General features: G+C 46.0%; 5 protein-coding genes across 5 annotated transcripts; 2 read left to right on the forward strand and 3 right to left on the reverse strand.

The window, feature by feature from the left end:
• Window positions 1-609: 609 nt before the first annotated feature.
• Window positions 610-956, reverse strand: EDB93DRAFT_1087848 (uncharacterized protein; the record flags this gene model as incomplete). The annotated part of the gene is made up of 2 exons (XM_041446087.1): window positions 610-746; window positions 782-956. Coding segments are annotated over 2 exons (312 nt in total), but the record flags the coding sequence as incomplete, so codon positions are not given.
• A 149-nt stretch (window positions 957-1,105) lies between these two features.
• EDB93DRAFT_1207954 (thioredoxin-domain-containing protein) lies at window positions 1,106-1,922 on the forward strand. Its single transcript, XM_041451010.1, has 4 exons — window positions 1,106-1,263; window positions 1,317-1,471; window positions 1,521-1,583; window positions 1,635-1,922. Exons 1-4 carry the CDS (start codon window positions 1,198-1,200, stop codon window positions 1,843-1,845), a joined length of 495 nt encoding a protein of 164 aa, XP_041306337.1. The 5' UTR covers window positions 1,106-1,197; the 3' UTR covers window positions 1,846-1,922.
• A 1,041-nt stretch (window positions 1,923-2,963) lies between these two features.
• On the reverse strand, window positions 2,964-4,943 carry EDB93DRAFT_1087728 (amidase signature enzyme; the record flags this gene model as incomplete). Its single annotated transcript, XM_041446070.1, has 6 exons — window positions 2,964-3,221; window positions 3,281-3,725; window positions 3,774-3,861; window positions 3,917-3,992; window positions 4,049-4,841; window positions 4,909-4,943. 6 exons carry the CDS (start codon window positions 4,941-4,943, stop codon window positions 2,964-2,966), a joined length of 1,695 nt encoding a protein of 564 aa, XP_041306338.1.
• A 2,849-nt stretch (window positions 4,944-7,792) lies between these two features.
• Window positions 7,793-10,139, reverse strand: EDB93DRAFT_1153800 (uncharacterized protein). The gene is made up of 10 exons (XM_041449802.1): window positions 10,060-10,139; window positions 9,866-10,003; window positions 9,666-9,808; window positions 9,451-9,615; window positions 9,374-9,401; window positions 9,178-9,323; window positions 8,931-9,125; window positions 8,699-8,876; window positions 8,519-8,638; window positions 7,793-8,460 (listed from the first exon to the last, which is right to left on the reverse strand). Exons 2-10 carry the CDS (start codon window positions 9,921-9,923, stop codon window positions 7,934-7,936), a joined length of 1,560 nt encoding a protein of 519 aa, XP_041306339.1. The 5' UTR covers window positions 9,924-10,003; window positions 10,060-10,139; the 3' UTR covers window positions 7,793-7,933.
• A 147-nt stretch (window positions 10,140-10,286) lies between these two features.
• EDB93DRAFT_545280 (uncharacterized protein) lies at window positions 10,287-12,419 on the forward strand. The gene is made up of 8 exons (XM_041456678.1): window positions 10,287-10,395; window positions 10,446-10,521; window positions 10,575-10,767; window positions 10,819-10,963; window positions 11,020-11,238; window positions 11,295-11,557; window positions 11,614-11,763; window positions 11,819-12,419. Exons 2-8 carry the CDS (start codon window positions 10,468-10,470, stop codon window positions 12,073-12,075), a joined length of 1,281 nt encoding a protein of 426 aa, XP_041306340.1. The 5' UTR covers window positions 10,287-10,395; window positions 10,446-10,467; the 3' UTR covers window positions 12,076-12,419.
• Window positions 12,420-12,811: the final 392 nt, after the last annotated feature.

Genomic DNA, 12,811 nt, shown 5'->3' on the forward strand with positions numbered 1-12,811 from the left:
TCTTTGAACTTTCCTCATTCATGCACAACGCAATTGGCTATCGATGCCGTCATGCAAATGATCAACAAGAGATAACACACCTGATGGAATCGCAGTTCATTTCTCGGTCTTCAATGTTTCAGTTTCAGCAGCCTGGGCAAGTTTCTAATTGATGTAGGGACCACAATGATTGGCCAACGATTCACTCCAGCGTAGTCCATGACCATAGATATGTGATAACATGGTGACGGTTCATTGTGATGATCAATGAAATAATGATAGTCCATGTTTGTAACCACTACGCATGCGTAGTAGTTTTCCGTTTAGGTCCTGATTGCGCACGGGGTATTACACGCGGAAGGATCTTGGATGGTCCAATAGAGGCAGAGGACCCGAGTGAGCCACTCGTTTAATAGCTTCGCAGCGGAATTAAACTGTGAAACCATCAGATAGACGGAGTACAATCTGAGGCTACTCAACAACACAGCTTCATCTGCTGGTTATGTGAAGTGTAGTAGGCCCCACAAATCGCTATCGTCGAGTATACAACAACCGAGCACGACCACACACTCGAGCGCTCGCCCTAAAGTTGAAGGATCTCTAAAAAGACATGGTAAATAGCCACGCTGATCAGATTGAAAGATATATCCAAGTCACTATGCGTGGAGAGTGATGATACATGATGCTTTGACCATGCACTGAAAGTTCGAAACCGTATAATGTGAACCCCGACCGCTTCAGCGCATAGACGACATCGAGAGCGGTGACTGTTTTGCTATAGTTCCGATGAGAAATCAAGCACTGAAGGAAGCTGATGGTGGGGCTTGCCGCTTGGCATGCTCGATGTAAGTCACTTGACAGAGTCGCGGAATCCGGATAGCGTTCCCTAAGAAAATTTCGAGGACACCAAGTGTTTCCCCGTAGATGAGACCTGGAATATGCTTCACACAACTACGACAAGAGAGACGACAAATAGCCTGAAAGACATGGGCATGCGAAATTGCGAATGATTATGGAACGTAGGCTGGGCAGTACTCAGCTACTGATCGTGAGTCAATGCTTTGTGTACCTCACGTGACCGGATTACAAGCACGTCATGCCTGGCAGGTGCTTACTTATACCGTACAGCAACGTAGCCCACTGGGACATATATAAAGCCATCGCCCACAGAGCAGCATCTCTCAATTTCTCACATCCCATACTTCATCTAGTCTCATAATGGTTGCCGAGATCTCCACCAAGGCACAGCTCGAGGAGTTGACCAACGATGCCAGCAAGCTCACCGTAAATATCTGTATCTTCAGTTTGTCGAAGTGGAGTGACACATTTGCTTGCAGGTCATAGACTTCACTGCGAGTTGGTGCCCTCCTTGCCAGGCGATTAAGCCGATTTTTGAAGGCCTCGCGAATGAGAACGACAGCGTGAACTTCGTCAAGGTCGACCTCTCGGAGGGAACGAACGAGCTCGCCACTGAGTACTCCGTCACTGCTATGTCAGTTTTCATTATCTTGGAATGTTTCTTCTGTGCTTATATTCTACAGGCCAACTTTCATTTTCCTGGTAGGCAAGGAAGAAGTGCACAGGATCCGTGGCGCTAACCCGAGGTTCGTTCACGAATTTTCATTTTTGTGAATGCATTTAAACATCCATCCCAGTGCCCTCAAATCGACTGTCGCCCAGTATGCTAAACCTGCATCTTCTGGTGGGTTCTCTGGACAAGGCCGAACCCTTTCGGGTAAAGGCGGATCGTCCGCACCTACTCACAACGTGTCAAACAGCTTAACCACCGTATGGTCAAACACGAGCCCTCAAGCGAAAGTTTTAATTGCACTTTGTGCAGCATATGTATTTTTCTGGCTGATATAGAAAAGAATGAGTTGTAGGTCAGGTTTCACGCTGGTGTACTACGATACAAGCAATAGCAATCAGATTTAGGCTTGATGAATACGGGGGTTGAATGAGAAGCTGGAACAGCTAGCGCAGGTATCAACGTATCGTGCGAGTCTATTCATGGTCAGCACTTCTGAATATCGCTTAAAGTTATTGAAAACCGTCAAGGCCAGTTGATTTACTACATGACGTCACTACGACGATCATTGCAACCTCTGGCAGATGGCTTCAGTGCTTGATCTCGTCTACGCATGAGCGCCATCCATGATCGTATGCTAGCATGAGCCGGACTGCCAGTCTGGGCCCTAAATGTTCACCATGGTCAACTATTTTCAAATTGACCTGAGAAATGAATGGCGCAAGCCTTGAACCTCAGGGGTCTGGCCTTTGGCATGGTGTCATTCAGGTCCATCTTGGTATAACAGGACCTGTACACAGTCAAGAGTTCGACGAGAAAGTAAGTGGCCCTCCTAGTCAATATGTCATGTGCTAATCGAGCTGCTGATCTGATGATAGTTTGGTGGCTCCTCCTAACATGACGATAGCCTGGATTACTGTATTGTTCAGTGCTGGGTTTTAACCTCCATGAATAACAAGTTACTGTGCCAGTCTCGAGTCAATCATGTAGGTAATCTCACCGCCCTAATCATGATAGCACCATGATTCGCCACATCATTCAAGTTGGCTGTAAATCAGCCTCGTGATATCGGGTTCAAGTACCTGGCAACTGGATATGATAAATACGAGGACTAAGTTCGATGTCCCTGAAAAAGTTCAGCATCCAGTTGGCAACGCGTCACGATGAGCTGTCGTTTAAAATGTTGCGGATATGTTGACGTGTTGCCGCGTTGCCATTTAACCCTGGGACCCCGGTACCTTACTTAACACTGAAGACAGACATTCATATTGGCCCTGCGCAAAAAGAAAGATGTCTACAGTACCTTGTGTGGAATAATACGGGACGAAGCATCCGGAACTCGTGTCTCTTCCCGTCTGCCTGTTATTAGGGTCTCATCTTCCGAAAACGCTGCATATAGTTCCGTAGAAATGAAATAGGATGATGTACATGTCGGGATTGGCACACGAGTGCATCTCTACAGCGGCAAACCGACATAACCAGCACCTGCTTGCTTCAACAGGCGTTCGATCAGTTTCATGCCCTCCAAGACGCGCTCCTCTTCAAGCCGTCTTCCTACGATCTGCACGCCAATGGGGAGACCTTCCATAGCACTTGCATCGTACATCCGGTAGTAGTTTCGTTCGATGGCGTTTCGTGGACGGAAAGTACTCGGGAGAGCATCAGTTGTCGCATCCACATGCGTGATTGGCATAACCCCCGCGCTATAATCAAGCTTTTCAAAATTTCAAATCGAATTCCAGATCAGAGCAGTTAAAGAAGAGTGGAACGTACCAGATTGAATAGGAACGTATACCCACACGCTTTCCATCCATGCCTCATCCCTCCGTGGGGAACAGCAGGAAGACTATTTGGCACTGTAAGAATGAAGTCGACTCCCTCATCGCCCTGGCGGCCTTCGACCTCTGCATCTCGCCACACTTTGAACCAGCGAGAGCGATAGTCCTCCCTTTGCGCAATTAAGGCATAGAATTCTGGCACAGTCTTTTCGTAATGAGTGTCGATCAGACCGGCATAGATGGGATCGCGGCGTATGTAGCGGTGATACCAAGCATAGAGTTTCATGACGAAGTAGGGGAGACGAAGGCCCCGGAACGCTGAAGTCATTCCAGCATCGTTCGACTCAAATGCGCGATGGTTTTTGGAAGCTGTCTTGCCGCCATCAGCAAGGAGGAGCTGTGACGCAATTTGAAGGCCTTCGTATGGGCTCGGGCACTGCCTGAAGTGGGATGAAAAATGCTTTCAGAAAAGAGAAAATTTGACCTACAATGTGACAATTTCGTGACCGTTCTTCTCGAGTATCGCAGTAACCGTTTTCAATGCTCGCGCGCAGGCAGGGGAGGGTGTCACAACCCCTTTGTGTAATCATGAATATGCCGAGATTAAACTCCATAGAGATGTTCCACTTACCGTCATCCCACAGGACACCCCACCTGATGGGGCGATCTTCTGGAAGTTTGACATCTCTCCAAGGAATTCTAAGAACCTATAGTATCATACACCAACTTAACAACAAGACCAAGATTCGAAAAATTTAGTTACCGAGTAGTCATAGTTCCAAGGTTTCATCTGGAATACAGCACGCCAGAATGTCTCTAGATCTTCCAACGTTCTGGTCATAGGGCTATGTGTTGCGGGAACGCCTTCCTGGCCAGGCATACTGGACATGCTGCCTTGCTTCAAGAATCTATACATACTTGCTTTGATTGAATAGACACCAGAGAAGTGCGCAGGTGCTCGAACGCTCCCCGCGACATCTGTGCCTATCGCGAGTCTGGCTGCACCGAGCGCAAGGAGTACAGCTTCACCTGCTGACGAGCCTCCTGAGGTATAGCCTTTCTTGTGGGGATTTTCGGTAGAACCAAAAACATCGTTTGTCGACTCCAATGAGAGCATAGTCATTGGAACGTTCGTCTTGACATATGGAACGGCACCTGCATCCCGCAGCAACCTCACCAACGCGCCATCGGCGGCCATGGGTTTGCCCACAAGAGCTGAGTATCCCATAGAGGAATCCCATCCCTTTACACTTACCAGGTCCTTGAGCGAGACTGGGACGCCTGCCAGCGGACCTGATTTGTTCGCAGTGCTAGCCCAAGTTTCTGCAGATGCAATCATAACCTCCGTCAGACAGTTTGTCTGAGCATGCGCCTGAAGGGCTTTTTTAGAGTAGGCCACGAGGATGTCTGATGGAGATAGAGACGATGTTTGCACAGCAGCCACCAGAGACGAAACTGAGCAAGACAGAATCTCTTTGTCTTGGGATGTTAGAGACTGGTGGTAGATAGGTTTGAGAGATGCGATTCGCTCTTCTCGCTCTAGTTGCTTATCGCGACTAGCATTATTGTATGTTCTATGTCAGAGTCTGCTAAGGAAACAAACAATGGTAATATAAGGCTCACCAAGCACGACGATGTGACAAGTAAGAGAACCACATATTTTCCGACCACGTCTCGGATGGCAAACCTTTCAAAAAATCCCGCCAGTTGAGGGGGACCAGAGTCCAGACGTGTGAGAAGACTGGCAAGCCGCGAGGATGCTCACATGCTTCAACTGGTTCTTATCGTGCTCTCATGAATGATGGGCACGGGATTGAATTATTATGTTATACAATTACATTGTATATCATAAATGTGGTCGTAAGAATTATGTAATGATTATTATTAACAACGCAATGCTGTCCGACTACATATGTGCCGAGCAATGTATGCATAGCTCGCCGGAATTTTTAGCAGACGCGCTATTCGCTTCCGTTTCTCTCTCTTCCACAACATCGAGTTCGTCGTACCTCGTACATCCTCACCTCGATTCAGGACAGTCTTTCTTTATACCTACCCACCTCTCCCTAATTTCACACTGTATATATAATTTATTGCACGATTTAGCAAGGCCACACTCGCTCGATAGTCATCTAGCATGTCTTCAATACGAAGATGTTCACTTGAGTGAAGCTTCTCGCCAGATCGCGTAGAAATTTGAAAACACATTCGTCCGAATCCGGGAAGTTTCGTTGGCGTCAGTTCAAGATCACCTAGTGAAAAAAATTGGTGAGCCAAATGCAGTTAGCTTGTGTACGTTCCAATTAAGCTGGTTCACGGTGGGTGTGGCACGATTCTGCAATGAAAGAGCGATATATCTAACTGTGTCTTTTGAGGGGACCGACACAGGCCTGAGATTGTATCAATATCGAGCTAAGGATCCCTCACATTGATTAAAGGAAGAGGTGCCCATCATATCATAATTCATGTTTTCGGTGAGGAATAGGAATATCTACGGGAATCCACCAGGATTGATACTCTAGTACCGTCTAGGTGAGAAACTTGCGCAATATGAGGTGTCTCCAATAAACTGTCTGTTCAGAGGCGCACAAGACTCCAAACTAATCTAAACGAACGAGTCAAAATTTCCCGAATAATCAAGTGTGTCTACCCACTAGAGGAAAGAGGACGAACTTTGTCGGCAGGATCCCGTTGATGTCTACTGGTTTTGTGAGTATGATATTAGCGTGCAATTGTGCATTACTTTCCGCATAAATTTAGTCACAATTACAGGCCGCGAGTGACCTTGCAATCAAGATTATCACCGCAAACGCCGCGTCAATAACAACAACAACAATCTGTACTATGTTTTGTCACCCATACTACAACACCCTCACACTCCACAACGAAAGGATAGCCACACCTGATGCGAAACTGTGGATACTATGGAAGTAGAAATGAGCAATCCCGATCACGAAAACCTGCCGAGATCACCACAACCAGACAAAACACTCGCAGGTTCAATTGATCTAATCTAACCTTTCACATTAACCACGTATATACGAAGGAAAAGATGCAAATGACGAAACATATCCAACACAGGGTCCATGACCCAAAAGGCTTCACTTTGATATAAAAATTTTGACAGTAAACTTCGAGGAAAGGATTAGAAAGCCAGTTCAGGTCCACTTCACGCCGTGGTAACACTACGTAGTTGTAAAGCTTTTGGCCTGTGTAAAAACTTAACATCGCGAGGCCGATTGAATTTGAGGTGAAGCAAGACTTACACAAGGCACCCTGATACACTACATCTGGGGTCAATATGACGAGGCCTGATATAAAGCAGAAGCCTTACATGGAAAGCTGGAGTCTCGCGAACCACTGTGGTAATAGTAGATCTAATTGGGGGTTTGCCCTGTGCACTATCATGAGGCCAAATCACGGATTTAATGGAAGGCTCATACGAGGGTACTGGGCGCATTACATCTGAGGTTAATAACATAACAAGGTTTGGTACCAGGCACTTACATTATAATTAATGGTCGCCTGAGTACATTGTATCATGAGGTCAATGTGATGAGCGTTGATAAAATGTAAGTCTTACAACCTGGGTAGATTGTATTGTAAATTCACGGTGATCAGATTTGATACAAAGCAAAACTTACCCCATCATACGATTGAACGGCAGTGGGACCGCGGTCTACACATCGCATCGTGAGCCGACAGAATTAAATTGTGGGAAGTCAGCCTTACTTGAAATAGCCAAGGAGATCAAGGCAAATAGAACATAGAGGGGAACAGAGGAGAAGCGAGTGGACATGAATGCGATTGGATCTGTATCTGTTGCACTGTCTGATCCGTGACGATGGTGAAGTCTGGGTTCTTGAGAAGCACACAAGCTCCAAAGAATGGGTGCAATTTAAGTATTTTTCCTTGGGACCTTGTAAGCCTAATAAAAATATTTCAACGTATCTGGAACGTACCTGATTGTTATCAATGGACGCGCGCAAGGTAGAATTGACAAGAAATTTCAGCCCTGGTGTTATCTTACCCTTCTGATATCATGATGATCACTCGCTTCTGCAGCGGAGATTGCTACGCGGGCCGTATTCACTGTGTCCCCTTGCCACGGATTCATCATGACGTCGCTATTATAGATCAATACAATAAAATCAATATTGAGTTGGAATGTGATTTAAACTTTTGATATCATACTGCTGTCATACTGCGTCATTCAGCGATTGTCTGGTGTAGCAGCGCCTAACGACGCCGTCGACGCAGTATGACATCAAACTTAATAACGATTGATTTAGTGGTATTCAGACCAAACCAAATTAACGTTCTGAAACGACTCACTGGTCCATATGACTTCATGATGAATCCGTGGCAGGGCGCCAAATGTAGACTATGACCTGCGTGTCAATCTCAACATGTTATTGATTAGCCCAACTCAATTTGAGATTTATTTGTGAAATTGAGTGCCTCAGTTTTGTCAAAGTTCATTCGAAACAGGAGCTGCGGAGCCTCACACGATGTCGAGTCACTATGATGGATCCAGCTAAAAAAAGTCTCAGAGCTAATTATTAGAGAGCACATCGACCTGAGATACTGCATTGAGAGGTACCATATATGAAATCAACAAGAGCGTACTCAAAGTCTCAATTGTTATTCATTTTCTCGAGAAGTTTAGCAAGTCTTGAAGAGTGTTGTGTATGCCTTGTGTCCACGTCCCAAGCTCTTTCTCCAACGATACCACTGTTTCGCGAATATTTCTTCCAAGCTCACCGCCGTCATTGTTTCTACCAAAACAGATCATCAGTTCGTGTCTTGCACGTACTAGTGTTTCGTATGCAGCTTTGAGTCGCGCAGGGCCGGATGGTAGGAACGCGATGTTCGTGGTTGGTGACGTGACCGGGAAGGGTTCATCGACGGCCAAAAGCTTCCCGAGCTCTGCGAGGGCGACGGCACGTACAGGGTGGCCATCACAGAGAATGGTGGATAGCCCAATATAGTGCTTAGCTGCCATACGGATTGTCTCGTCCAACAGTTCCGGTGTCATGTCTGCTGACAACGAAGACAAAAGAAGCGATTTATGAAGTCCTATCAGGGGCAATAACGGGTGACAAGATGGCGTCAGGCCGGCAGACACAAGTATCGGAATAATATTGGTTGTCAGCTGTAAGGCTTTGTCATGATCTGTAGGAGATATAAGAATTTACGTGAATGTCTTTTCTAGGCAACATGGAGGGCGAACCTGTATCTTGAATGGAAGTTGCCTTCACCAATGCTTCTTGTCCAATACGAAGAGCGTCCATGATAGATCCAGGTGTAGCCACGACTGCACGACATTTCACGCATTGATATATCTCACTTTCTATTATAAATGCAATGTATGAACGACCAAAGTTTCCAGCAGAGCGCCGACCGTTCTCACCATCACTAGGCGCAGGGCACATCCCTCCACATGACTTTGGACACCATATTGTCTCACGAGGGTCTATTTCATTGCCATCATGACATAGCTCACACTGACATGTGAAATCATATGTCTCCTTCAACGCAGCCTGTCTTAGAGAACGAGGTTGGGTAGTGTCGATATAGGAGGTCAGAATCTGATAGTAATCGTTGGTTAGTGAAAGCACTTCGAGTAAATGGTTTATACTCGCCTCCTCATTGGGTGAAATGTCTCTGAGAGCGATAACTTGCATCTGGGGCTCTTCCGTGGGATTTCGAGAAGACCGAGGAAAAACTATGACTGCACCAGGATTACAAGAATGGTTGAAAAGCGCAACAAGCGGCGAGACCGACACCCCCACTGGTGTCAACGAGGGCGAAGTTAATGCGAAAGTATTAGTCACAAACTGCCAGGTACTAAACATGCGATGCCCGAGTCGTTTGATGAACAATGCTTACTCTTGAAATTAAATCAGCAAGGTCGCCTGCGGATAAGATGCCAAACTCCGACAAATCCCCAGGAGAAGACAAGCCAAGATATCGAACGAGAGAGTGGGCAAGGTGAGTATTATTTTCAACGATAACAGGTTGCAAAGAATGTCGATCTAATTCCATTTCAATTATAACCTGCACTTGAATATGACATACGACTCACGAGACTGTAATGAATCGATTTCCTTTGACTGTCGTGCTGTCAGCGTTGTCATCCATGAAATAAAAATTTGTACCCACCCAACTGCTATCAAACCCTTCCTTCTTTTTCTGCCACAAAATTCGTCCCAGGCACCTGACAGCATCACTTGGGATAGACAAGCTTTTCGATGGTGCTGACTTGGCCCATTTCATTAATGCAGAACATTCGAGTCGATGGAGTGACCAGTCATTCGTCTGACAAGTCTAATAATGAAGAATCAGACCAGTGAAGAGCACTTTATGGGGCAACTAACTGTGTTACAATACCGAACTGTGCGACATCTGGTACACCTCAACAATCCCGAGTGTGATGTGGCAGCACAAGAGGAGCAATGGGAGTCCAGATAACGGCTAGCAATTGCAAATGAACACGGTCTTACTGATAAAATAACAGAGCCTATGTCGTGTAAGCGATGTGTGGTCCAAGAGTCAGATCTTGCGACAATTTGCTAACCAGCTTTGATTAAATTCTTGGCCCATAATCCCCTGCCTGATATGTCTGATACCTGCATCTCCACATTTTCTGGTAAGCCGTGGTACACAGTGCCTTCATTGCTGAGAGTTGATGTATTTGGATTTTTAGAATGTATCGCTTTTGGAATAGTTGTGGAGTGGGACTCTTGTGAATTATTGGTGAAAGTTACATACGATCTTGATGCCTTAGATTGCCTTTGAGATTTCAGACTTGCAAATGACATGATGCATATGACCTACTAGTAATGTGACCCCATAACGCATTGGCTGGTGCCTATTTGCGACTGTTTATCCGACAGTACCTTCTGAATTCAATAAAGCCAAATAACGGCCAGCTTACTAATAGAGTTCGAACATGAAGGAAATATGTCACAGATTATCCAAATTTCATTCGACGGATCTAATACTACTCATAATCGCGAAAATTTTTGCCACCTCCTAATTCCCCAGCAATTGCTAGAGTGCCAAAACTTGCGCAGTAACACAAATTGACAAGTTGGCAGTTTGTTTGTACATGATTATATTTTTTAAACTCAGCTAGGATCTAATTGCACCACAAGTATATGTAGTTCATCTAACAAAATGGCTACCGCAGATTCAGTGTCAGTGTTTGCAGAAGGAACTTTCGAAGAACAGGTATAGCTATATAATACTCACCTCGTGAAGACTGATTTCTGATCTCCGGTCAGATACAAGAGCTAGTGGATTATGCCACTCGAAGTAGTGCAGAGGATGAACGTGCTGCTGCGTCGCAATCTTTCCGAGATATTATTAAGCTAGATGAAGGGGCCAAACCTACCGAAAAGGATCAAGAAACAAAACGGAACGCATTGACATTTGTACGGGATCAAACGAAAAGCTTGGGCGATGGATCAGAACAAGGTGCGTCCGGAGATCGTCAGTATTTTCTGCAGGTCTGATTTTGAAATGCAGAAATCGAGGGCTACTTCAACCTTCTCTTCTCTCACCTTCTAACACTGTGGCCGACCGACTCACCAGAAATTAAACATCACGTTTCCTCGCTCTTGGGTGTTCTTGCTTCATCACCTTCCGAGCATCCATCAGTGAGGTACCGCGTGTAAGTACTACATCCAGAGCACATTTATGCAGGCTGTATGCTCAGTTCTTAAACAGCATTTCAAATTTGTTCAATGCTACTCCTCGTAATTCAGCCCTCCGTCTCCCTATTTACACCACGTTACTACAAGTCGCCGCCGCAAATGGAGAACTCGAGGCCTTGCGTCTATCCAGAAAAGATGTCGAGCAGTGGTTGCAAGAATGGGATATCTCTGGGGAAGAGCGCAGTCAATTCCTCAAGTCCATTGTTGACGCATTCATACAATCTGGCCAGCCGTGCGTATCATTACATTTGGCCGATCAAGATTGTGATTGACATTTGATTCATACAGAGAAACTGCTTATCATTACACACTTTCCTACGTTTCTTCGCTATCATCCTCTTCGCCTGAAAGTCAATCTGCAGCGATCGATGCCATAGCCTTGGCATTGCGCTTACCCGCCTTGTTTGACCTGGATCCATTGTTCAAGTTGGACGCCGTCGTCTCAGCAAAAGATCACGAGCTTTTCTCGCTTTTTCAGGTGTTTTTGAACAGTGGCCTACCAGAATTAAATTCATGGCTCGAAAGCCATCCCGCTGTTCTCGAAAAATATGGTAAATCGGTTCATTATGATTGATGCCACATATTTGAACTATTCATGGGCTTGCAGAACTCGACCAAGCACAGCTTGAACGGAAAATCCGTCTTCTGTCATTTGCATCACTGGGTTTTGCACACGTCGGGCATGACCTGCCATATTCAGAGGTCGCGTCGACCCTGCAGATTGAATTGAGTCAAGTAGAGAAGTGGGCAATTGATGGTATGTCCCCTTGACATCCTGTCGTTTATGATCATCTCAAATAATCTTTGAATAGTGATCCGTACCGGTCTTCTTTCGGGAAAGCTCTCGCAGACTACCCAATCTTTACACGTCTACCGCTCGTCAGCGCGCACGTTTGAGCGAGAGCAATGGGAAGCACTGGAAAAGCGACTTGTCGCGTGGAAGGCGGGTCTAGCGAGCGTGCTGGAGGTTGTTACTAGCGCACAAAAGCGCGGCAACGGTTCGGCTGTGAGTGAAGTGGTGCAGCAGGTCACGCAGACAGGTGAGACCGTTCAGGTTGATGCCGCGTAGCCTACTACATCAGTGTTCCTACGGTCAGTGAATCAAGGTCACGGTTGATGACTGTAATTTGTGGGAAAGCTGGTGAAGTTTCTTGTCGTTCACCTGAGCATGAGTTCGGCATCAATTTTGGACGCTCTGCTAACTAAGACGAGAAGACTTTGGGCACGACTGTGACTGCATACTAAATTGACTCAACAGACTTGACATGTAAGCAGAACCACGCTAGCCCCTCATCTCATGGTCCCCATGGACCTCCCTTCTATGCTCCTTTTTTGAGGTTTCACACAGTACACACTGTCAGGGAACTCGGTTTCGCTCCATGGAACTCGATGGTTCTATGGAAACGTGATACTGCTGCTAGTGGTGATGGGCAGCCTGGCTTTGGTGTCATGCCTTGGGGGTACTGCTATGCGCTGTGCACAGCGTACGGATTCGAAATGTGTATGCATCAGCTCAAATAAACATCATATTAGTTCAGTCGCTGACGAGACGTATATAACAGATCGATGTACACCGAACTGCCTCAGAGCCGGACCGAGGTAAGTACTTGATCCTATGGTAACGCAACCACTGATATGCAGTGTAGTAAGGCGCCTGCGACCACAGCATGCAAAACTAACCCAATAGCAGGTCCCTTCATAACCTTCACCCTATATCTCACCTTCCCCTCAATCATTGACTTTGCGCAGTGTTTCACTGTCAAGTCCGTTAGTACAATTCAATTCAGGATCCTTCATCGATCAAG

Source organism: Suillus bovinus (assembly GCF_016758785.1).
Source record: "Suillus bovinus strain UH-Sbo-P2 chromosome Unknown EDB93scaffold_39, whole genome shotgun sequence".
Taxonomy (NCBI): Eukaryota; Fungi; Basidiomycota; class Agaricomycetes; order Boletales; family Suillaceae; genus Suillus; species Suillus bovinus.